Source organism: Rhea americana, unplaced genomic scaffold (genome assembly GCF_003343005.1).
Source record: "Rhea americana isolate MKP2758 unplaced genomic scaffold, rheAme1 scaffold_102, whole genome shotgun sequence".
Classification (NCBI taxonomy): Eukaryota; Metazoa; Chordata; class Aves; order Rheiformes; family Rheidae; genus Rhea; species Rhea americana.
Window position 1 is genome coordinate 951,105 of NW_028185062.1, and position 26,078 is coordinate 977,182.

General features: G+C 36.5%; 1 protein-coding gene across 4 annotated transcripts in view; it reads left to right on the top strand.

The window, feature by feature from the left end:
* The window catches only part of CKAP5 (cytoskeleton associated protein 5), a 53,522-nt gene that overhangs the window by 3,949 nt on the left and 23,495 nt on the right, over positions 1-26,078 (top strand). For all 4 annotated transcript variants that reach the window (XM_085306098.1, XM_085306076.1, XM_085306089.1 and 1 more), the window contains exons 2-23: positions 6,078-6,170; positions 6,707-6,900; positions 8,031-8,237; positions 10,601-10,772; positions 11,908-12,040; positions 12,162-12,265; positions 12,653-12,766; positions 12,959-13,063; positions 15,462-15,551; positions 15,656-15,820; positions 16,686-16,814; positions 17,479-17,661; positions 18,629-18,742; positions 20,048-20,158; positions 21,470-21,562; positions 21,855-22,040; positions 22,587-22,681; positions 24,145-24,202; positions 24,285-24,410; positions 24,745-24,881; positions 25,045-25,219; positions 25,799-25,912. In XM_085306098.1, the coding sequence (XP_085162224.1) occupies positions 6,114-6,170; positions 6,707-6,900; positions 8,031-8,237; positions 10,601-10,772; positions 11,908-12,040; positions 12,162-12,265; positions 12,653-12,766; positions 12,959-13,063; positions 15,462-15,551; positions 15,656-15,820; positions 16,686-16,814; positions 17,479-17,661; positions 18,629-18,742; positions 20,048-20,158; positions 21,470-21,562; positions 21,855-22,040; positions 22,587-22,681; positions 24,145-24,202; positions 24,285-24,410; positions 24,745-24,881; positions 25,045-25,219; positions 25,799-25,912 (2,862 nt within the window). In that variant the 5' untranslated portion in view covers positions 6,078-6,113. The remainder of the gene's footprint in view (positions 1-6,077; positions 6,171-6,706; positions 6,901-8,030; positions 8,238-10,600; positions 10,773-11,907; positions 12,041-12,161; positions 12,266-12,652; positions 12,767-12,958; positions 13,064-15,461; positions 15,552-15,655; positions 15,821-16,685; positions 16,815-17,478; positions 17,662-18,628; positions 18,743-20,047; positions 20,159-21,469; positions 21,563-21,854; positions 22,041-22,586; positions 22,682-24,144; positions 24,203-24,284; positions 24,411-24,744; positions 24,882-25,044; positions 25,220-25,798; positions 25,913-26,078) is intronic.

Genomic DNA, 26,078 nt, shown 5'->3' on the forward strand with positions numbered 1-26,078 from the left:
GCCGCCGCGCCGGGGAGGCCTCCGCGCCGGCCGCCTCCGGGGAGCAGCGCAGCGGGGCCCGACCGCGGGGGCAGGGCTGGAGGGGCGTCCTTCTGGAAGGTACTGCCGGCGGCAGGGGAGCCGCTGGCCTCTCGGGGGAGGGAAGTTGGCTGCTGTTGGAGGGTGTTTCCACTTGAGAAGGAGGGAGCCAGTGGCCGCTTGTGGGAGTGGGATGTCTCCATGTGAGCTTTCCTTCATCAGCAGCTCGGGCAGTTTGTCCTTTCAAAGAACGGCGTTTGAGCTTTTCTGTGCCTGAGCTTTGTAAACACCTCGAGGGATGGGGATGTTTACCGCCCCACTGACATCTTTCACTCTTTCTGTCCACCCTTAACCCTACTTTAGTGCTTACGAACCTGCCCATGTGTTGCCCTTTTCCCTTTTGCTCTCCTCTGTCTGTAGGAATGGCTTAATTCCAGGTTTATCCATGCAGCAAGAAGTAATTTTTGCTCTCTTTGCTCTAGCAGAAGGTCAATTTATTTTGTGTTGTCTTTTACTTTGAGGCTGCTCTTCTCCAGCTATGCCTAAGTTATTTTCAGAGAACATGTTATTGAAACATATCTATGTATCTGTCTCCCTTACCAATAACTTGCAACTTCTGCATTTTTAAGATGTCACTGAGTTAGGTTGGAAAAAATGAGCTACAGTAGGCAAGAAAGAATTTTGTTTTTTCTCATATGCCATTTCATTGCTGCTTAAGCTGAGAAGAGGTATTCTGTAGTCTCCACTCTGCTGCCTGCAGAACAATTTTTTATTATTATTATGCATTTCTCATCTCCTTTTCATTATTTTGAGGTCTTGCTTTCCTTCATCAAAAGAGCATGTGTATCTCACATCTTATTATTGAAAAATGTATGCTTTAAAATTCTTGAAGTTTTTATTGCCTTTCAGAGCAGCAAACAACCTTCTGTTTGCCCTTTCTAATTATTACTTTTAACCTTTTGTTCGCTTGCTCATCATCAAAAGATCTGTGGACTAAAGCTGGAAAATGCATTTGCAGCCTTCCAGCATTTAATATGAATGTGTTTATTACTGAAAGGTTCTTACTCTTTGCTTCTTTTGTATGTGTCTATTTCAGGATTGGTAGCTGGACTTCATTTTTCTGTTTGATGTGGAATTTGGGCCTTATTTCACTGGACTGAGTAGGCTACAGTTCTTAGATTTGCATACGCTCCAAAATACTTACCATATTCAAGGGCATTACTACAAATAAAAGTTTAGCTATAATTACTTGAGGTTTTCAGCAGCTTTTATTCTGAGCTATTTTATGTTGTATCAAATTGAAACTAGAAGAGGGGTTAGCTGGCATGGCAAATACTGAAACCATGCTGTGCCGAACTTTTAAGAAAGTAAAACTTTGCGTTCTCAGAGCCAAAGAGCAAATGCAACTCAAGACTGCCATTAAACAAATAGATGCCCTTTCTAGTAGGAAAACTAGTCTGCACTGACAGAAAACTGTCAGAGAACTATGACAGGTGTGGTTTTAGCTGAAATGTTTAAGGCAGCTTTACGCCGGCCAGGTATGTGCCCCTACTATTCAGTAATATTTCAAATATGTTTTCTGAATTTCAAAAATGACCTGTCTTGTCTTCTCAGAACTTACTATTTTGAGTAAGTTTGAAGAGAAGCTTTCTTTAGGTTGATGCCTGACTTGCACAGCATTGCAAGTGCAAGTGAGCAATCACTATTGCTAAACATCCAGTTTTGTGTGATTTCTTATTTTGCTGTTGCAGTTCTTATGAGAAAATGGTCTGGAATCTGAAACTTCACTTATGAAATGTAGTGGATAAATTAGTAATAAATGTGTTTCAAGACAAAATGTGTACATTTGAGGATTTTGTAAGAAAATGATTTTCTGTAGCTGTCCGCAGTTATATGAAATTATAAAGCTGATGCTATTCAGCCATTTAAAACGGTGGCAGAGAAAATAAGTGTTCACCCAGAGACTGAATAGCAACTGTTTAGAACAGTGCTTGGTTAATCCAAATTTTCATATAATAAGTCACTTTCCTGTTATATCTTAATGTGTTGGCAAATATTTTTTGAAATTTAATTATGTTCAGTGGGAATATTCACTTTTGTATTTATTGAATTTCTTGCATTCGTGCTGCCTTGTAAGTATTTTCTGCTCTTGCTGCTTTTATATTCAGTCTCCCTTCCAAAYACATCTTATTCTTTCCTTGATGATCCTTGTTTCCTCTCTGCTCCATAATATAAGAGCTTGTCCTGCTGCAGACTGTCAGGGAGGAGTTGCTGTTCAGTACAATTTGTCCGGCTGACTTGCACTTGTAAATGGTTTATTGACCATGCTAATAACAAACTTCTCTCACAAAACTTATTTTGGTCTTTTAGTCAATTTGGAGGTCTTGTTTTCTGGATGCTACCAAAATGAATGTTGTTATTGAAAGATTTTTTAAATCTGTTTTTTTCTGAGTTTGTAAAGCTAGTTGTGATAATAATAGGGAATGTAGGTCAAACACTTCACTATTGCAAATTCACAAGTAATAAGGCAACCTAGCTGCATTGTTATATGCAGAGGTTACCTGCTATTGGATGTTGAAAAGTAATGACCTGAGATACACACATCCTTATGAAGAAATAAACAACAAAAAAGGACTTTTATCAAATGTAAGGTATTCCCCAAAGGTCCAGAAAGTTGATATGCATGCAGAACTGTTTAAATGACTTAACTGAAGGGGGAAACAACAGTCTTGTGTTGTCTGCATCTTGCCTTTATCAGAATAAAGGTCTTGAGATTAGGGCATAAACAGTGATGCAACTAGGAAGAAGTGATATTTTAGAGGGAGTTTTCCATCCATGGTTCACATATTCTGACAAAATCTTAATTCTAGAGGGATTTCTAGGTTATTGAGGAGACTATAGAGTTTCATCACTATTTTTAGATACTGGATTTTGTAGAGATGTTAACTTCACCTATTTTATAATTGAAGTAACAATTGTAGATGTTATGATTAAAAATAGTAGGGAAGCTGACAGACTGAAAAGAACAAGTGAGAAAATATGCATACCCTTGCCAACATGATACTGGGAGGGGAAATCCTACTATCAACAATTTTTTTTTTTAGGTTCTTTTCTTCTAGATTCTGTAATGCATCACTAAGATGTACAAGCCAGAAATCAAACTTTGCAGCAATGAACTGATACCTGCGTGCATTAAGTATTTACCTTGCACTGGGTACTTTTTTTAATAGCACTGTTTCTGACTTCTGTGTTTGAGCTAATTTCAGGGTTGTGGTATGGTAGTCACTGTCCCACATTAAGTTTTTCCTTGGTGCAGCAGATTTGTGGAGAAGAGAAAAGAAAAATTTCTTTTTATTGTTGAAGTAGGGAATTTGTGTTGCTGACGTCTTTCTAAAGGAAGAGGATGTAGAGGGTTTGTTTCAACCCTGGTGTCTGAACTTGTTATTCTAGTGCTTCTGAATGCTACTGGCAGGTACTTTAATACCTTATTTTCAAGTGAGTAACTTGTGTTGGTTCCTTACACTTTCCTAACAAAATGATATAGGCAATTGATGGCTTGGCTTGAATGTTGCCCCCAAGTTTCTGAGCAAGATTCATAAATCTATTTAATTTGTTGTTAAATGTGCTGTCTTTTTAAAAAGTATGAGAGAATTTACAAAGAGAAGACTTTATATTGATCTTTATCCACACTAGTGAAGTGCCCTCATTGTTTCTATATTGTGTGCTAAGATGAAAGTATTCCTAGTGCAAACACGGCTTATACTGGCAAAACTGCATCTTTCTTTATGTTGTTCAGCTGCTGAACTAACTTTATCAATAAAAGAGCAAGTCTGTTGCTGTAACTGCACTTACATAATGGCATTCTTTGCGTTCTTGATGAGAAGAACTATTAGAAAATAAATCTTTAGATACATTTTTGCTTCTTGAAAAACTACTTCTGTGATTGTGGGGCTAGAAACAGTTTTACCCCACCTCCATGTTTACTGCAGGGATTGTGCATTTTTAACAGGTAAAGTGCATAAATTTAATTTACTCCAGTAGAAGTAGTAGAGGTTTGAGAGGAGAAAGAAAGCAGAAGAGCTATTAGACAACTGAAAGCAGGATCAGCTATAAAAAGTTGGTGGGGCTCTGATGGAAAAAGATACTGTAAGTCAGCTGGCTATGTGAGCCTTTTTATTTTTGATATGGCACTTCAAAACTTTATAAGGTACAATGAAAAGATATCTTAAGGTAGAATACCTTTTCTTGTTGATTTTCTGATATCAAGGAGAGGCATGACTGGTTATTTAACCCCAAGATTTTTTTAAAAAAATAAATCATACTATACATTTAAATGTAAGAATYGTATTCTAAAATTAACAGTTCTGTTGATTATAGGTAATACCTGGTTATAGGTAGTCTTACTTAAGAAATAAATAGCAGAAAAGTAGTAAGCAGAAAATGATGCCTGCATTCTCAATAATTTGGAATTCTTAAGTCTCATTTTTGTCCCTCTAGTTTTTTTTTGTTTGTTTTCTACTGGAAAAGCAGACTTCTCAATACTGTTACATAAGTGCTGATGTCAAGGAAAAATGACCACATCAGTGTTTGCAAATGGAGATGGACAAATTATAGTAACACTTCAATGTTTATTATGCATAGTAACTTCGGTCCTGATGTTGACTTTCATTATCGTGACACAGCAGATCAGTAAAGTTGTGCAATTGCTGTGAGAACGATATTAACACATATAGGAATTAATAAATGTTTAAGTATAGTGTGGTTTGATGTTGCTGGATTGTTTAGGGGTATGGTTTTAGTGTTTGGTTTTTTGTTTCTTTAAAACTAATCCAGGAAAGGAAAACAGGTTTTGTTTATTGTGGACTGCTGCTGGTATAGTTCTGTTGTTAAGTTAGATGTATGTTAGTGTTACCTGACTGATAGAGGTGGTTCTGCAGACCCTGCTTTTATGAAGTTACACCAATGAAATTATACTCCTAATTCTAGGGCTTATTTCTGTGAAGAACAATTGTATGTTAGGTGAAATACTTTGCAGATTAAAGTCCGCAGCTTTGCTGACATAAGCTGAATTTGCATTAAGAATATTCTCCTAGTACTGTGTATGTATTTACCTTTACTGATAAACTTTTGTATATGCTGACCTTTTTTTTTTTTTTTGAGTCTTGCTCTTTGTCTGTGTGTTCTAACTGGTATGTTGCTTCTTCTGTGGATTGATTTCATCTGTTTGTATAAATAATGTTGGGAGCCCTCTCATTGCTGCTGCTGCTATTTTCACTGTGCTAATCTCCTTCATCAGGCTTATTCTCTGGTTATTCTCTAAACAGTAGCATTAGTTGTACAATATGTCCAAGATGAGTGTTGAGCCTGAGCTCTTATCTCTCATAGGTCGGTATTCCTATTATATTAAAACTAAACAAACTTAAACTTCAGTAGATACGGATTTGTAGCTTTATGTGCAGTAAGAAATTGGTCTCATGTTGACAGTTGCTAATGCTGGCTGTGTAAAAATTAGGGCATAAATGGGCTGGCTAGCATAAATGAGTTTTGTTCCTCTCACAGTGGCATTCATTTCAGTTGCACAATTTGTGAAGTTTTTTAAAATAGCTGTCCTTATACTACACCTGATTATTTTTTGACACTGATTCATGGCACCTGTTGCTGAAAATTCTTGTCAGTAAGAGTCAGTTTTCTAGTGTTGGTGGGTAGTTGTTTCTTTTTAGCTCTTTAATCATAGTGAGTTCTCCACCAGGCTTAAATGAGGCTATTTTCTCCAGGCCTTATCTTGGCTTACTCAAACTTTCACAGACTGGGGCTTCTAGTGTCTGAAATACTACAATTTGCAACGCTCTTTAGTCTGTAATGGTTTCGGGTAGCCTTTCAAGGCTAACAAAGCAGTGGTCTAGTCTTAGTAGTATATATCTAAATATAATTACAAGTCTGAAAAGGTTGCATATTGATTGTAAGACTTGCTACAGACTTGTAATATGCTTTTACCTAAATTAAAAAAAGACAAGTAGCACTTTTCTTTCCTGAGTTTTAACTTGTCTCTATCTCCACAGGAATTATTGTGATCATAAGAGAGAACCTGAAGTACAATGGGGGACGACAGTGAGTGGATGAAACTGCCCATTGACCAGAAATGTGAACACAAGGTAGGAAATCTTGTCTTTGGCTTCTATACCTATCTGCTGTGGTGTTCCTGCCTCTGCTAATTGCACTGAAGTTAAGTAATCTTGGTGGTTGTGCAGCATGGGTACAACAAGTCTGAAACTGTTTCAGCAATGTAGAGGTTGAATAATAGTTACGAATTAAAATTTAGTTGCATGATAACCTATATGACCTAGGTTTGTGCACTAAAAAAATCAGTGTACTCATTCATGTGGAGAAATCACTCCTCTGCAGTTGGAACTGCTGTTGGGCCCATATCTGCTTGTCAGTGTTTGCTGGAATTTATGAAGAGCAGTGGGAAAGTCTGGCATCTACCTATGCAGATCACTCCTGACAAGAGAAAAATGAGTTTGTTGTCCTCTTTTCCCGTTGTTCGGGGAGTCCCTGAAGAGAAATCTTGCAGATAGCAGCTTACTGGAGTACACTTTCAACCAAGGTTGAAGTACTTTGTGAGAACGGTGTATTAAAACTGTACTGTGATACTATTTAAACTTCTGTGTGTTTTGACTTCTGCTTCTAGTTGTGGAAAGCCAGACTAAATGGCTATGAAGAAGCCCTTAAGCTCTTTCAGAAGATAGATGATGAGAAAAGTCCCGAATGGTCCAAGTATCTTGGTTTGGTAAAGAAATTTGTGACAGACTCCAATGCAGTGGCCCAACTGAAAGGATTGGAAGCAGCACTTGCTTATGTTGAAAATGCTCATGTAGCAGGGAAGTAAGTCACCTTTCATTGCTGTTACAACAGTTTAATGCCCCTCTCTGAGGAAGGCTGCAGGTAAATTATACAGTGGTCCCTGGCAGTGCTGGCAGTTACTATTGAGAAGTATTTGCTTTCTCATCTAGAGAATTTGCTGAGTGTTGGATTTTCCCTGTAGGTGGTTTCTTTGTACATCTTAACTTGTCAGAAATTGTTTATGTAATGCCATACATTAGCAAGACTCAAAGAAACTATTCAAGTCATCAGTAAAGATCTCTGAAATGGAAAAAGAAAGTGAAGCAGTAAGTTGATGACACAGGTGCTCTGAACTAGAATCCTTATTCTTATTTTACTGAAAGAGTCTGTATGTACAGGGACCCTTTTTCTTCCTGGGGTGAATGCATAGGTATTTACATTTAATTTCCAGGGGGAGATAATATTTTTGTGTAGTGTTGCATCCAGCTACTCTGAATCTGCATAGCTGCCAGTTTCTTTTCTTGCTAGAATGTTTGTTAATATTTCACTGTCTTCTAGCCTATGAAATAGCCCATACATCTGAGGGTGAAATAAAAGTGCCTAATGGACCAGATCAGTGCTTAGGGCCACCTAGTCTAAGTCACTTAATAAAATAAAAATATGATATTTAAAAAAAAATCATCCAAACCTTAGTTTAAAAGTCTGACAGCCATGTCAAGCTTCTTGATTTAAGGATGAGGTAAATGATTTTGTTGATTGGAAGTTTTGAAATAGATATAAAACTGTGTCAAGATTATGTGCCTGTGCTACTTAACTGTAATGTATGCAGTCTCAGGAAATGACATTTACTTGTGGACCAAGGAATGTATATTAATTCATACCCTTTGAGAAAATGTCTTGTAGTCACTGTGTGGTGCAATATTAGAAACACGCTGGCACTCAGTCTAGGGGAAATTTTTTGAGCTCTTGATTTTTCCAACTAGAGATTGGAGTTATCTCTTCAAAGATATTTTTGAGGGTAACCTAGATAGAATTTGGTGCCTATTAGGTGAGACCATACTAAGTTTTCATCCATGTTTCAGGTCTTGTATATACTTTTCTTTGTGGATAATGGAGTAGGACATGTAATTTAGTTAACTATGCCAAAAGTAACTTTCTCTCATTTTTTTCAGGACAACAGGAGAAGTAGCTTCTGGAGTTGTAAATAAAGTGTTCAATCAGCCAAAAGCCAGAGCAAAAGAGCTGGGCCTGGATATATGTTTAATGTATATAGAAATTGAGAAAGGGGAGGCAGTACAAGAAGAATTGCTAAAGGGTCTGGACAACAAAAACCCCAAAATCATAGTTGCCTGTATAGAAACACTGAGGAAAGCACTAAGGTAAGCATTTAGATTCCGCCTTCCTTTCCATAACCTCTGCATTATGCAGTCTGATCTATTGCTTAATAAGCCTTTTCAGTGGGCTCTTGGTATTGTTGAATAGCATGGGTCTTTACTGAACTAATATTTTATGGCAACAGCAGTTGTGAGAGGGACCATGAGATTTGTTAATGTGAGGGATGCCTTTGTTATGAGGCTCATCTGGATCACTTTTACTGTTGACAGCTTCCTGCTAAACTTCCTTTTTAATAAAAACGGACCACTACAGATGAAGGACAAGGTTAACATGTCTATTTTAGACTGTAGAGCTTCTCTAACAGCTGAAATCGACTTGTTAGACTGAAACTTGTAGTCCTGATTTTAAAAACCTGGTGCTACTCACAGTTTTCCTTATGAATGTGAGCTGCTTCAATTGGCTACTCATGTGCAATATAAACATTTTGGGCAATAAGCTTTCTTTTAAGTCAGAACTGACAGTATCACTTTCCACTGTCTATATAAAATTTCCTTGGCAAAAAGAGCTGATAATGCTCTCTCAAAATCAAATCTAATTAAAGTTGGAAATGGGTTGCAAGATTAGAATTGGAGCTTCATTTTTGTCCCACTTTAGTATTTCTCATTCAACCTGCAAAGGAGCAAACATATATAGAAATCAATATTTTTGGTACTAAAGGTCAGAATATCTTTTTCCTGGAAAAAGTTATTTCCTGTGAAAACTCTATGCGTAATGATAGATGGAGAATATCTTACACTAGATAGCTTCTAGTGAGTTGGGAGAAGCATATATATTGATGGTCCTTGTTAACTGGTTGTTTCAGACTCCAGTAACAGAATCAAAATAAAAAGATCAGTTTCAGCACAAAGCATGTGCTACTACTAAGTGAAACTACTATCCCGCATTTAAGAATAATATTTTAGCTATTTTTAACTGCCTTATCAAATCAAATACCCTTTTGATAGTAAACATAATTAGAAACCTGCATAGTCTTCCTCAATATTCTTCAGCTAACTGCATCTAAAAAAACAATTCTCTGCTTATTTCTGTGTACAGTGTTTTATTGTATTTGAGATGACAAGATCAAATTTCTTCATGAGGCCCTATGAACTTGACTTTGAATTTCAGCTTTTGAGTTGTGTTGCTACCAAGATTTATGTTATATATTGACTAACTTTCTTATCTGCATTGATAGCAAGATTTTTCTGTGTTGTAGCTAAATTACTAGCTTGACTAGTGTTGCTAGTTTAGCTTCTGATGTTCTTTGTCTTCTATTAAAGTTTTATTATGTTACTATATTAATTATGTAAGAATAATATAATTTGAAGCCTAATACTGCTTAAGCATTTTTTCCTGATATGTCCTTCTTTGAAAGGTATAATTCTGGGCCACATATGCATTCATGTTTTGCATTTAAGTTGTGTTCACTCCAAGAATGGAGCCTCTTCTGCAGCTTTTGAATACTTAATGCTTCTTATAGAGTGGCCTTTACAGAAGAACTTATAGAAAGCTAGACATTTTTTCTTAGTTCTTGAGCCGTCATTTTTTACTAGCTCTTCCATGAAGTATTTGATTGCAGAGAAGCACAGAAAAGTGTGAGTTAGAGTCAGTTAAAGTTCTCAAGGAAGAAAAATACTTCTGAATTGATATTTCATGGCTTTTGAGATGATATAGATAATGATACAGTAAATACTGTAGCAGCTAATGAAATTTTACTGTGTGAGAAGAATGCTTTTGAGTTTTCATTCAGCAGTGATTGAGAAAATGAAGCTTAGTGTACTAAGTTTAACAGCATGCAGAATCTGCTGATGGGGAAGAGTAATCAGCCTGGGGAGCTTCTTTCATGTGTCCTTTCAGCAGCAGATATTTCAACACATGTATTATCTGTGAAGATGACCCAGGCTCACTATAATTATCCGGTCCAACAAGTGGCAAAATGACTAATGCTTTTACTGCAGTTTGTCTCCAAGGATAGGCAAAGGAGATTCTATTCTGATCAAAAAGAAAAAAAAAATAGGTCATACAAACTTTAGTCTTAAGGACATTCTCCATCCCCTCCTGCTAGGGAACAGTTGCAGGCTGCAGATTAGATCAGGTTGCATTAGGTGCTCTGAAATAACTTAAGAGGACTGATTTTGTTGTTTCATGCTGGATGTAGAGGGTAATTGTTATAGATGAGATTCTTTAAAATCACGCAACAACTTTGAGTAGTTTCACAAAATAATGGAGGTAAAAACTTCAGTGTGTGAGAATCTTTTGTGTGTAATGGGTGTATTTCATAGACTGTGCTTAAATAAAATTAGCTTTCACTCTGTTCACTCTGTTTCCTATTTAGGCACTAATACTATTCCATGTTTCTAACTTTCAGTGAATTTGGTTCAAAAATAATCTCACTGAAGCCAATCATTAAAGTATTGCCAAAACTTTTTGAATCCCGGGAAAAGGCTGTCAGAGATGAAGCCAAACTTCTTGCTGTGGAGATCTACCGTTGGATAAGGGATGCTTTGAGACCTCCATTACAGAACATAAATTCTGTTCAGGTAGGCAGAAGGAAGGTTGTATTCAGACATGCAAGAGAAGGCCTCTACATGTACCCCCAGTCATCCTTGCCAATCCTGTGTGGGTGGGATTTGGCCTCGTTAGACTTTTTCATCAACAGTGGCATTATTTTTAGCTTCTGTAACATGTACTTAAAATCTTGATCCCTCTGTTTGTAGAGAAATCAACGTTTTATTGCTCTAATAATATATGAAGTTTGGGGTGGGGGGGAGTAGAAGCATCGTACTGGAACTGAAGAGGTGAATTTGGAGGTGTAGAATGGCATTGCTTGAAGATATAACCCCAGGACAAACACTTACCGTTTAAAAAAAGACCCCTGGAGTAAAAGTACTAAAATCCATCGTTTTCCTTTTCTATTTTTTCTTATGTTATCTTTTCTTTACAGCCCTTCAAATTTGTTCTAGTGTTCAGGATACAATTGTTTCAGTTAAGGAAGTGGCCTTACATTATGATAGATAACATATTTGTTGGAGAAAACTTCCATTATTTTAGAACTTCATAAATTATTTATGCAGCTTTACCCTCTCTCCCACCCACTTGAGTTATTTGTGTTCAGATATGAGTAATTTTATTCATGTTACTTAAAAAAGAGAACACACTCAAAGTTGCACAGTGAGAAGTGTAGGTATGTGGTGTTCTGTTTGATTTTTGTTTTTTTACAACTAATCTTTGACTGTCTGACCAAACTTGGCTGAACGTGTTTATTTCATCTCAGGGCTACTCTCTGACAATAGTATGGCTATAACATAAACTTCCTTCATGCTCAGCCATTCTTACTTTAATTCTCTGCAGAGGACACACAACATTCTGACTGTTCTGCATTTTGTTTTTATGCAAATGCTTTGTACTTAGAATGTCATCAAGAAAAAAAAATATTGTGTTACGTGAATATGCTTGACTATTCAATGTTATGTGAATATACTTGTGAGTATCTGAACGACAAATGTGGTCACTTCTTTGGAAGGACAAATATTATTACAGTATAATATTTCAAGTGAGCTTAAAAGCTGCTACTAGGTCTTTCAGATGGGAAGATTTCTTTGCTTTCCATGAAGGTTTGCTTGTCTGGAATATGTACAAAATGTATTTGATATGATGATTATCTCCCTTTGGTAGCTAAAAGAACTGGAGGAAGAATGGGTCAAACTCTCATCAGCTGCTCCTAAGCAGACCAGATTCTTGCGTTCCCAACAAGAGTTGAAAGCAAAGTTTGAGCAGCAGCAAGCAGTTGGAGGAGACGTAGATGGCGGTAACTTGTTTCATCTTTGAACTCTATTTAAAAATATATGCTAGTGTATGATTTGTGAAGGAATGCATTAAATCACTTCTATGCAAGTCACTCTCCTTACACTTGACTTTTTCGGTTGCAGGCGGTGATGATGGGGATGAGGCAGTGCCGCAAGTAGATGCATATGAGTTGCTTGAAGCTGTAGAAATTCTTTCCAAGCTTCCCAAAGACTTCTATGACAAAATAGTAAGCCTAAACTTATGCTACTGGTTAATTCTATGGAGTGTGACGCTCAGAAGCTAATGAATTCTAAGGCTGACTTGCATTCTGCAACATAAGCTATACTGCTATGTGGATAATAACAGACTAGTGTAAGCAAAAATGTAGGTAATTGTAAAAAGGTCACAATATTCGATTTACCAGCAAGTAAAGCTGTAATTTTAAGGAGCTCAAATACATCTTGGAAAGGACTGTATTTCACATTGCACTGCAGTTGTTGGTGTTGAACTGTAGGAAGACTTTCTTGAGATAGAGTTGAGTCTTGAAGTATATGGTTTGTAACAAGTATGTTTTTTTTTTTTTTCTAAAACTTTTTTTGTGTTTATAAGTTAATGTAAATGATATGCCCTGCAGGAAGCAAAAAAGTGGCAAGAGAGAAAAGAAGCTCTAGAAGCTGTTGAAATGCTGGTGAAAAACCCCAAACTGGAAGCAGGAGACTATGCAGACTTGGTGAAAGTTCTCAAAAAGGTAATAACCCCCTTCCCCCCGAATGTATGTCAGTTAGCACTGTTTTGCAATTTATTTGTATTAAATTTAAAGTTCTAGTCCAGAAATACTCTGGAAATAACACAGTCTATGGCCTATTAACTGTACTAAGAAGTTCTTCCAAGACTTTGAAATTTGGCTATTCAGCCTCTATCATTGCTTTATTCTCTGCAGGTTGTTGGAAAGGACACAAACGTTATGTTAGTTGCTTTGGCTGCCAAATGCCTCGCTGGGCTAGCTACTGGCCTCCGAAAGAAATTTGGACAATATGCAGGACATGTAAGTAAGAGTATGTATGTTTTTTTTGTTTTCCTTGGTGTTGGATACCAGTAAGACCCTGGTTTTATTGTTTGACTATCAAGCCTTGGTATCCAAAGGTAGCCTTAATGCTGTTATGAAAGCTTACCTACCACTTTGTGGAGTATGCAGTGAAATATTTGCCAAGTTCTCTTGCAGCGTTAAGTTAAAAGCACCTTGTTTGTGTTGGTTGTTCACATTCAGCAACATGAAGTTTACTATTGTAATAATTCTTGTGTACTAAGATAACTTTAAATTGCTTTGCAATGAAATGCGCTTCATTTACATTACCTCATCTTGGAGATATGCCCACAGGAATGCATTTGTAGCCCACAGTGGAAAAATAGCTTTTGAGCCTGAACTCTGCTTAGTGTTCTGTGGTTTCTTTCATCTTTTTCTCTCCGTTTTCAACAGCCAAAGTATTGATATTTTTGGTACCAAAGTGTTTTAGTTCTATATTCTTCTGCATTCTCCTTTCATGCTCTTCCTTTGCCAGCAACTAGTATCAGAGAATATGTACAAGTTTAACTGATCTTTGGAAAGAAAGGGAGCTTTTAGTTAATTGCAGTTACCTCCTTTCTTTCTCAGGTCTTCTGTTGTTGTTTTTTTAAGCTATTCAACCTTAATTTTTCTTGTGATAAGTGAGAGTGAGCTGGAGGCAAAGAGAACTGATGTGCCTGGCTGCTGTTGCATTGTATTTTATAACTGGTTGGAATGGTACCAAATCTCACTGCCTCAGAAACATTCGAGTCTACAGGATTCTGACTGAACAACAGTTTGGACAAAGTCTCTTTCATCTGAAAACTGGCTGTAGTTATAAGGAGCATTATTACATCTGTTTGCATTGGGTTTGTGTTTTAAAAGTTAACCGTTATAGCTATTGAGTTGATATTGAAATAGCTGAGCTTCTGAAATAAAGCTATAGCTCCATGGTTGCAGACCAGATGGAGATGAGAAAATATCTTTTTTTTCTTTTTTCTTTTTTCTTTTTTTTTTCCCCTCCTTTAAGCTGTAATGGCAGCCTTGAATTGCATAATCTTAGCACTCATTTTGCCAGTTGATTTGGGTTGTTTGCATGTCCGATTTTTATTTACTAGTGAGGTAGATGTAGACTCCTGAGAGGAAGCATTTGAAATAGCCATAAAAATCTATTGCTAGTATTATTGTATATAGTTTAAAGTATACTAGAGTTAAATACAGAACTGTTCATTCCTTTACTGAAACTAACAACTGCAAGACTATATTTAGCAGTGCAGGACAGCTCTTACAATGCTGTGTTATGTTTTGTTTTTTAAATATCTATGAAGCTGAAGGAATTCAGATTTGACTGCAGTAGCCTGTGGTGTCACACTCTGTATTAACTGAAGTTTTTAGACTGGTAAAGGCTCTATGAAAGGTAATTTGCAAGCTCTGACCCAGCAAAGGTTATAAGCTGAGCCCAGGTTGCCGTTTGTCACAGTGAGCTGAGATCTTGTAGTCAGCTTGAGTAGAAAATGTTATGTGTGGATAATGTATTCTGCATTATGTAAACTCTTATCACTTCTGTAAGGAATCTGACAGCTTCTAAATTATGGACTGCATTATGTTTGCAAAATCTTCAAAAAAAAACTTTTCACATTTAAACAGGCTGTTCTTGGCTCAACGTGTCAATGTCTGCTTGACAGAAATTTTTATTGTTATAGTACTAAGCATGTAGGTTATAGTGACCATAGTTAGATGGTGCTGCTCATGTTACTGGTTCATGAAAATGTCAGCTAATCTCTTACAGTAGTGAGTGACTGAGCAGCTATATCGAATATAAATCACTGTGAAATTTCAGCATGGCATAGGGTAATGTCAAGTGTACTTTTTCAATTTGGTACATCTGTAAAATATTGTACTTAGAAGGATTCAGCTTGCTTTACAACCATGGTCTTGTCAGTTCTGAGCCAAGCAGGAGTGTCTCAGTGATCTGTCAGGAAGCTGGGAAAGAGGGGGCAAGTTATATGCCTTCTTGGATCCTTGTAGTATAAGTGCACAGTACTCTGTACTGTGAAATTATTTAATTTATATTGTATTGCTTTGTGTTCCATACTGGCAAATCCAGGGTACTTGTCTGTAATTATGTGAACTTGTATATCTGGCTTTTGATTAGCTTTGCTATGAAATTGCCTAAAAAGTGTATTTGGTAACAGGTTGACTGGAATTAATATAACATTGGAGATCCCCTGGAACAGGCTAGTTCATACTACTGTTGTGTATCCCTAGATGGAGCAGAAGAGATGTTATTTGGATTATTTGTTTGTTTAAACAATATCAGGGGACAAACTCTGAAGCTTTCCAATTATGTTAATGAAGAATGGTTTGACAAGCCCCTCACCCATTTCTTTGTCTTCTATAGGTTGTCCCAACAATCTTGGAGAAATTTAAAGAGAAGAAGCCTCAGGTAGTGCAGGCACTGCAGGAGGCCATAGATGCAATTTTTCTTACAGTAAGTAAGAAAGTGACAGTGTTTTCCGTTGTCTCAGAATTTGTCTCAAATTTTGATCTTCTGTTCTTCACCAAAACTATTAAATTCTCTATCTAACACTGTAGACCACACTGCAGAATATAAGTGAAGATGTGTTAGCAGTGATGGACAACAAAAACCCAACGATTAAGCAGCAAACATCCCTTTTCATTGCAAGAAGCTTCCGTCACTGCACACCTTCTACTCTGCCAAAAAGCCTGTTAAAACCCTTCTGTGCTGCACTTCTCAAGGTAAAGCAGGAGGAGTTGGTACTTCTCTAGCACCAACTTTGCCTTACTGTTATGAAGTGTTGGATTGGTTTGGGAGAAAGCCCTGATAGTGAAAGGAGTAATGAGTTGTTCTGTGCTGTGCTGCCTATGCATCAGTGTCTGTTTTGAGTGACTCAGACTTGAAGATCACTGTCAGTCATGGAAATAGCTTAGTCTCCTTTTTCTCAACTGTCTCTGAAAACTGAGGACTTGCTAAGTTTATAATAAGCTAAGGCAATGATTTGTGAGGATTGAACTTCTGAAGGTTGTATCACTTCTTACAGACACTCCTAGCAAACATTTATTGCAATGTTACAGATAATTTGCCATGAATAAAAGGATTATCATTGATTTTTATGAGCTGCAAGTACATTACAGCATTTATCATTGCAAGCCGTAGTAATGTTTACTACTTTCATTACAAAATAGCTATTTGCTTCTTATGGGAAGTTTCTCTGGCTTCAAAAATGGGAGTTTTGAAAAAGATTGCAGAACTTCAAACTGGATATAAACTTCCATGATATTGCAGTATCTCTTTCTTAAAGCATGAGTATTTATCTTTTCCTTGTATGAAAGATCCAAAATTGTGAAACTGACTGTCTGGAAAATAGTAGAATTGATCAGACCTAAGTGTGAAGGAAAGTGGACATGGAGAAATAACCTTCTTCTGTAGTGGAATATTAGGGATTATTTTGTAATAGCTGTGGCTTTTTCTTTCTTTTTTTTTTTTTTTTTTTTTTTTTGTTTTAAGGGAGAGAATAAAAGATCCTTATGCTGAAAATTATTTTAAAAATCTCAGCTAGATGTGAGCTGCAAATCATGTGATACAAGTTGTCTTTCTCTGCAGCATATCAATGATTCTGCCCCTGAAGTAAGAGATGCTGGATTTGAAGCATTAGGCACAGCCTTGAAAGTGGCTGGAGAGAAAGCTGTGAACCCTTTTCTAGCAGATGTAGACAAACTAAAACTTGATCGGGTAAGTTTGTTGTTATAAGTGCTGTAATGCTGCAGTATAATGTAAAGTGTTTGTCTTCAAGGCTTCATTTTTCTGTGATTTTTAAATGAACAATTTCCCTCCCTTTTTCCCCTCCCACCTCCTCCCCCAACACATTCCTTCTCTGCCTAAATCAAAATTTACAGGGATTTAGGTCACAACTGTATGGCCAAATTCTGTATTATGAGATAGGATTTGATATTTAAGATTTACTTTCCAGCACTGAGTTTTCATGTTTTGTGTATGCCAATGAATTTGTTTACTGGATGATAGTAATGTGCTAAGAATTGGTCTTTAGAGCATCCCTAAATATCCCCTAAATACCTCATAAACAGAGATGTGTGTGGAGGGGAGGTTGTCTTAATGGTTTTTCTGTGTGTAAATGAACTCCATTTTGAGCCAAGAAAATTATTGTAGCATTACAGTGACAACTAAAGCCAATGACTTGTTAACATTACTACTGTAAGTAATACAGGATGACAAAATTTTGTCAGCTAAGCAGCTTGAAACTATCTGTTCTCTGGAGTAGTAAAGCTTGAACCATTGCTGTTGAAGCAAGCACTGATGAGTTACTTATRCATCCAATTGTGGTAACTAAAACCAGTTGCTTTCTCTCTTTCCCTTCCTCCTAATTCCTGTTTGTCAGATCAAAGAATGTGCTGAAAAGGTGGAGCTGACTTACGGTAAAAAGATAGCAGGAACAGCTGATAAAAAAGAAGGCAAGCCTGCTCCTGGAAAGGCCCCTGTTCTCTTAGGGGCTGCTGGAGATAAAGAAACAAAAGATGCAGCAGCCAAACCAGGGCCACTGAAAAAAGCACCTGCTGTGAAGGTAAGAGCAACTGCCAAGAGGTTGTCTGGCAAATGATTGCATAGCGTAGCTAGTTCTGGAAGATCAAAGCTAGTCTGTCAAACTTCTATCCAGCAATTGCTGTGATTAAGTTGTTCTTCTATAGTAGTAGGTGAGCCCAGCAACAAAAAGAACTTGGGACTTTCTCAAAGTACTTGATAAAAGCTTAATTTTTATCATCTAGACTGTTTTGTTGCTTACACTTAATACCAGGTTTTGATACTGAAATACAATAGACTGTTGGAGGTGTTCAGAGGAACCTCAGATATGCTGATGTTAATGTCTTTTTGCAATGATATAGTAGTATTTGACTAAACTTTTCTTTTTTCTTTAATAGCAAGACTACTATGTGTGTGTTAAGTATTTTCTGCAGTGCTATTTTAGTTTGCTATCATAAGTTGTTTAAACCACTAGTTTGTATTATTTTAAAATGATTGTTTGGATTTAAAAAAATGACCTAGGCAGTACTATAGTATTTTATAATATCCTATTTCCCCCCCACCCTCTGCCTGGGAAAAAGAAGTGAATAGTAGAACAGATCTTTTTTTTCTTTATTTTTTTATTAYGATCTACTAGTACTCTGGGATCTCTTTCTAGACTGTTAATCACAAGATTAACACGCAGTCAGTATCTAAAGGAAGTTGCGTGAATGGACTTATTTCCTCAACCTTTCTAAACGCGTAATTTTTTCCCCATTTTAATCTTTGTCTTGTGTCCTGTTACTTTACTTGGTTTCTAGCATCTAGTAATCTGAAAGCAAAGTATGAGTTAAATAAGCTGTTGCAGAAGATTACTACTTTGCCTGTAGTAACGATGGTACTAGAGAGATAAGTCTACCAGATGTATTTTTTGATATTGTAATGTAGAAATGTGGAAAAATAACAGTTCTTTTGGTGTCTGGTGAACTAGAGGCCTGTTTGATCCTGACTAAATTCTGTTTCCTTTCTAGTCTGGGGGTCTGCCCAAGAAAGGCAAACCAGCTGCAGCTGCTGGTATGGGAGGTCCTGGGGCTAAAGGCAAGAAGGGTCCTGAGACCAAAGAGATATTTGAATCAGAGCTCTCAGTAAGTATTCTGGTATTTATGAAATAGGGAGTGCTGCATATAAGTAGTTTTAGTTAATCGGTTATTGAGCTATTACAGATTCCTCCCTCCTCTTTCCCCCCCCCAAATTGGAGGTATTCATGAGACAAGGTAAACCAACGCATTTACATAAAGAATAACTTAGAAACTTGATTTTTGATTGTCTTGTAAATATGCCTCTTCTTCAGGTGTTGTCTGTACTAGGCCATACAAAGACAGTAAGCAATAAATCATGCAGATGTAATGAGGATTGCAATGTTTTCTCTATACTAGCAATAGATTTAAAAAAAAGATGGTTTAATTGTAGTTCAGAATGCATGACTTGCTGTGGGTGTCTGGTGTTAAAAGCCTGAAAATRTTGTGGAGTTTACTTTGAAATCTACAGTAGAATACATTAATAATTAAATGAACTAATTTGAGCCTCTTCTATGCTGTTCAGATGAAGTTACACTTCAAAAAAGCATTTGAATTATGCATCTGGCTTATAGGTATAGATTAGACACTTGTAGGTTCCTACCTTTTTCCTGCATCCTCTTGGTATGGAACCAAGTAAGCTAAGCTATTTATGGGTCAAACAGCCACAAAAAGCTTTCAAGTTTTGACTATTACCTTGCTATATCTATCTGTAAATATTTTGAATTGCCAATTATATTTGAAGTGTCTTAGTGTAAACTAGATACTTAATGGAAAGTATTCATATCTCTATGTAGTGAAGAATGAATATATAGTCTCTGAGGGTGGTACAGACACTAGTGAAACAAGGGAAGCTTTTGTAATGTTTCATTTACTAAAACAACTTGAGTTCTTCATTTCTTTTAAATTACTGCAGAAGATAGGAAGAAGGCATAACTCCCTTACTAATTACTGGTTCATTGCTGGGAATATTTTTCATATATATTTCATAAAATTGAAATTTATAAATTATTTTTATATTAAAAAATTGTTTTGTAGATTTTAGTCTACACTTGTTCAATTCTAAACATAGATAATGGCTTCCCAGAATTATTTTAGACCGTCTCTGTAATGTAACTGATCATACTTTTACAGGATAATTTCTTGTGCAGTGTCCTTTTGTATGATTTAACAGTAGCAGCTTTTCAAATTTATAAACTAACTCATACAAAAACTTTCAACCTACAACACAAAACAGTTCATTCTATGAGATCACTTATATCTTGTAAGTGAGCCACAGGAAAAGGTCATTTCAGCATATCATCTGTCCTTAAGGCTGCTGTCCCTGTCTAAGTGAGCCTGCAAGGTGTTAACCTTGTTCTGATCTTTCTGCAGATGGAAGTGTGTGAAGAGAAAGCTGCTGCTGTCCTCCCAGCTTCTTGTATCCAGCAGTTGGACAGTGGTAACTGGAAAGAGAGGCTTGCCTGCATGGAGGAGTTTCAGAAGGTAAGCTTGTAGTAGTAGATAAGACATGTGAGGGGGAAAGAGAGAGCAATTTTTTTCCCCTTCAGCTTTTTAGAATTGGTAGTTCTTTTAAAAGACATACTGATACAGTGGTCTGCCAGCAAGCCACTTCAGTAGGAGTAAACAGTGCATGGCTTATGTGGTTTAAACCAGCTCTTATGCCACAAAGATAGTGGAATTAGTCTTTTAGTTTAGTGTAGGTATTTGGGGGGGGAGGGGTTGTTTGTTTTTTTCTTTTTTGGTCTGATGTACTTACATGTTGATTGAGGAGGCATGGAGCTCTCTAAAATGTTAAGTCACTAGTTCTAAAACTTAGTGCCAAAGATAACTTTTTTTTTTGATTTTTTCATTCAATGAACTGGGCAAAAATACTTGTATGCTGGTTGCATATTAGGCAGTAACTGATATAATACTAAAATTTCAGTTTTGACTGATGGCGAGACCATTCATCTTCACAGCTGGTAATGAGTGCTTCAGTATTAGTAGTGCGTCATGTGTCACAAACAACGTGAGCATCATGAATCATAAGCAACTATAATCTCAAGCCTGGCTTTCTTCCCATAGTATGTGTTATAAGACCTTTGAGAGTTCACATTCAAAAAGGCGTCAACTCTAGATGTACAAATAGTTAGAACACTGCATTGCAGTTACTATTGAGTTTTAATATTCAGTGTAGGAGGGGGGGCAACTAGCTGAAATCATGTTTCTGAAACCATGACCAACTACACTGAAATGCTGATGCAAAAGTCAGAATAGCTTTATTCAAATGTAAAGATGTTATGGTTTCACTGGAATGCATTTTTTTTGGAATGCAAAAATCTAATAAMACAGAAGTAATTCAGGTAACATTTAGGCTTAATCTTTGTTACATAGTCAGCATTCTAATGTGAAAGTGTCCAGTAGACTTTGTCTCTTAATTACCTTAACTTTAAGTTTTGAATTCCTAGCGCTGAAATGATTGATGGTTGCTTGGAAGTACACTTTTTAATGAATAGACAAATTGTAGCAATGTAGATGGCTTTCTTTAAATGTTGACTCAATACCTGTAAAATGGGCTACTTATTTAAATAAATAAATAAATAGAGCCTTGTAGTAAGGCTCTTCAGATAAATTTTTACTGTGTTCAGAATTTCACTGTCTGATCATGGCTCTAAATTCTGCATTTTTGTTCAGTATTAAGAATATATTTACAGAATAGTTGAGGTAACTTGTATTTCATTGGTGGGATGTTTTTGTTCTTTATTTTGTGTACAGTTTGTGAACTACTGGCTAACTTAAATATTTATCCTTAAGACTGTAGAGCTGATGGAGAGAAGTGAAATGCCTTGCCAGGCTCTAGTAAGAATGCTTGCCAGGAAACCTGGCTGGAAGGAAACCAATTTTCAGGTAATAAGCTATCCTTCAGTAACTAATGGTCTATTTGTGTTACTTAAGCTAAGCTAAGCTATTTTCCCAACTGAAAAAAGAGTTGCATATATATCACTGCTAGCAGTCCTGCAGTTGTGGTCACTGTGCTATCTGTAGTCAATTACAATATAAATTCTGAAATTAGTTTTTATTTCTGCTTAGAGTTGGGACTTAAGAAGACACCAGTTGAAGAAAAAAATGTATTAAAACATGAGTAACTTCCTTGCTCTTTGTGATATTCTGTAAAAAAAAAAATACATGTTTCTTGCAGGTGATGCAGATGAAACTTCATATAGTTGCACTGATTGCACAGAAAGGAAACTTCTCCAAAACATCAGCACAAATTGTGTTAGATGGTCTTGTAGACAAGGTTGGTGATGTGAAATGTGGGAGTAATGCAAAAGAAGCCATGACAGCAATAGCAGAGGCATGTCAGTTGCCATGGACTGCTGAACAGGTGAATAAATGGGAACAGTGCTCTTCCAGTAAATGAAGACAGAAATATTACTTAGGGTGTTCTTTGAGTCAGGAATAAAACCTCAACCTTTAGTTTTCTGTGTGTACCTCTATTTTATTTTTATATGTATAATATAGATTTATATATTATATATATAAAACTTCTATATTTAGCTGTTCTGGCTAAAACAATGATTTGTTTGCTCTCCAGATACCTCTTGAGGCAGAAGTTAAGTAGAAGTTACTCTAAAAGAGGAAATAAAGAGTAAGAGATCAGTGATTTCTTTCAATATTGTCAAAGCAGGTAGACATCTGTCATGCCAGTATCTCTGGCTGCCTTTTGGTACTCTCATAACTTAGGTTTTACTTCAGTTGAAGTTGTATTCTATAACTGGCATAACAAATTTTTCCTTGCATATTGTTCTAGCTGTCGTTTTTTTTTTTTTTTTATTGCACTGCCCTGTCTGAGCAGATGTTCTCATTCCTCTGTTGCAGTGCTTTGTCATCTGTGTCAGTGGAAATTCACATTTATTCTCTTCTGTTCCAGGTTGTGGCTATGGCTTTTGCTCAAAAGAATCCTAAAAACCAATCAGAAACTTTGAACTGGCTCTCAAATGCAATTAAAGAGTTTGGCTTTACTGGGTAAGCTTTTTGAGTATAATGCCAAGAGAAGCTTGAATGAAAATGTTTCTAATCTAGGACACAGAGTCTATTCTTCTGTGTTAAATTGGTCTTGAACAGTGTAACTACAAGTGTATTTGAACTTCTGTTCCTCAAACTCTGATGTTGCCCTTTCAGGTGTTCTTCTAGGTGTTAACATATAAACAGAAGTATTAACATTAGTAACAGGATTTTGTATCTATTATTACCCTATTACTGGATGCTTTATTCATCACTGTGCCTTCTCTGAAGTGCCTTATACTTTATATTTAAAAGATGTGGGATGGACAAATAATCTTCATTCTACTTGAGTATACTTGCACCCTAGTGAATCACTATTTTTATGGTTAAAAACAAAGCAGAACAAACACACACAGAAAAGTACATACCAGCATGTTTATTATTCTAGGGAGAGATTGAGGCTGACAGTGGGTGATACCTTAGCTCCAGATGCAATAATTGCTATTTTGTTAGCCATGAGGGGAGGAAAAAAATGGACTCCTTGTAAGAACCAGGATAACATTCCTTTTTTGCCTGCCACCTCACCCCAAAGCAACAGTCTCTTAATTGTGGTTAAGTGTATGTGATACAGTAATGGATAGTTTACTCATGAGAATAATATTTCTGAGCAGTAAGGTTTTTGAATACTAATTCATTTGACTGCTTGGATAGTTGCTATGTGTGTTGGAGTTGTTTTGCTATTGTTAAATGGATAGTCACATTGCTGAAGTCTGGTAAATTATTTTCAATGAAGTTTTATATGTTAATGTATTTTTTTTTTTTTTTAAAAAAAGATACATTTACACCAAGGTTGTTGTTGTCTTGTGTGGATGTGTTACCAGAACAGCAGTGTTTGGGGCTTCGCTCATCTTTTCTTGTGTAGGGACACAAAGGAAGCTTCCATGACTGCCCGTCTGTTTGGTCTTGTACTGAATTCTGAGGTGATACAGGAGATTCAGTAATAACGTTCATGTCCTTGTGTTTTAAAATAGTCTTTGAAGAAATTTGTGCCTTTTTCTGGGAGATGCTGATACAAATTAATGAAAAAGTGTATCTTTTTGTTATACAGCTGTGTGATAGGTGCCTGAAATTAGACTTATCCCTCAGGATTTGAGTCCTAGCAGTCATGTGAGTGATATAGAGTAAGAAGCTCTTCAGCCACAGTACTAATAGTCTTCAATGTAAACTATTGTATGTTTTCTGGATTTACATAGTAGATTATTCCCCAAAACTGATCTTTCTGTAATTATTTAAATAGCTACTGTCTATACTGTACTTGTGATATTATTTTACAGCTGCTAGTATCTGCTACTTTTAAGTTGTTTGTATGAGTCTGTCTACTCTCTTGGGGATTTTTCTCAGTTTGGTGCTTCCTGCATTGCATTTCATGGAGAAGTCTTTTTTTACTCTGTGACTTTCTTTTTTTCTCTTCTTCCTCTCTGTAGACTGAACGTCAAAGCTTTCATCAGTAATGTGAAGACAGCTCTTGCTGCCACTAATCCAGTGAGTAAATTTAGGATTTTAGGCCTGAATTTTTATTAGTCCTTAATCTGAAGACTAAGTGTGTTTGTCCTGTTTCTGGAAGGCTGTAAGGACCTCTGCCATTACGTTGCTGGGAGTCATGTATCTTTATGTGGGGCCTCCTTTGCGAATGTTTTTTGAGGATGAGAAGCCAGCCCTTCTGTCCCAGATAGATGCAGAATTTGAGAAGGTAAGAAGTATAGTACTCTTGAAACCAAGTATCATGMTATGTGGAAGCTTCAGTAACTGGAATCTGTAGTAAAATTGTAGTCTAAACTATTTTTGTAAGTGAAGTAGATTTTGGAAGGTTATTCACCAAAGTAGGTGCAAACTCTTATATAAAATACTATGTCAATAGTAGTCACTTTTTTCATGATAACCTTCAACAAGTTTCYGTTCTTCTGGAGTAATATTTTAAAATGTCTGTTGCCCCGTAATAGCATATTTATATTGTTCATGTCACATTTTTTTTAGTATCAAATTAAAAAATCTTAACTCTGTTTCTGATTTTGTATGGCTTGCAGATGCAAGGGCAGACAGCACCAGCCCCAACTCGTGGCATTTCTAGGCACAGCGGGGCCAGCGCAGATGATGTTGAGGAAGAAGAACAGGAGGATGTAGGGAATGATGTTGTGGATCTCTTGCCAAGAACAGATATTGGGTAGGTTTGGATTCTACAAACTGAAGATGTACTTTTGGTGCAACATAAAATCCCAGACTGTATTTATCAGCACTTCTTTGCACAATACCATGTTCTTAAAGCATGACTCTAATATTTAAGAGACAAAATTTAGGAAAACGTACTATTTGCTTTTCTTTTGCAGTGATAAGATCACAGCTGAACTGGTGTCTAAAATTGGGGACAAAAACTGGAAGATCCGGAAGGAAGGTCTTGATGAAGTGACAAGCATCATTAATGATGCTAAATTCATACAGCCAAACATAGGAGAACTTCCAGGTGCTTTGAAGAGTCGTCTTAATGATTCCAATAAAATCTTGGTATGTTACTCAATCTTATTCCAGTCACTTTCGGCTTAGAATTGAAGACAAGATATTTTTGAATTCTGAATCTTGCTTAGGACTCGCATCTATCATTAATTGAAATATTTGTCATGAAATCAACARTTTGAAGCCAGTGAACTGTGTTTCCAGATTACATGCTTGCCTGCTTTTTGTAAAAGTTTGCCTTTGTGTTGTGTTGTAGAAATGCCTTCACGAAAGGGTAGTCGGCTTCTGTAGTCTAGATATAATGTAATCAAACTTTTTTAAAAAAAAAGCAACCCCTTTCTGCCTCAAGCTTGAGTAGTTGCTCTGCTTGTGACAAAAGTGACGAGTACTTTTTAAAAGTATTTTTAATGGACCTTAATTTGAATCTACTTTTAATGTAGAGAAATAAATTTTGCCTGTGTGATGAATTCAAGGGCTAGAATAAATATCATTGAGCAGGCACTCTAAAGTAAAAACCCAAACATACAACAATGTTGCTCCCCCCCCCCCAAAAAAAAAAAAAAAAAAAAAACTTTGGAGCTTTGAGCAAGATTAAGAGTAGTTTATTCAAAACCCTTTATTTATGTGCAGGTGCAACAAACACTGAACATTCTCCAGCAACTAGCAACAGCAATGGGCCCAAATATCAAACAGCATGTGAAAAATCTGGGTATTCCCATCATCACAGTCCTTGGGGATAGTAAGGTAGGATACTAATAAAGGCCTTTCCTTTTTGCAGTTTGCTGTCTGAGCTATGCCTGAGAATAACTATTACTATTTGGGCTTGCTTTTGAGGAGTGAATGGTAAATAAAACTTAATTGGAAGCTTACAAAACTTTTGGACAAGTTCTTACCTAAGTCACGGCTTGTA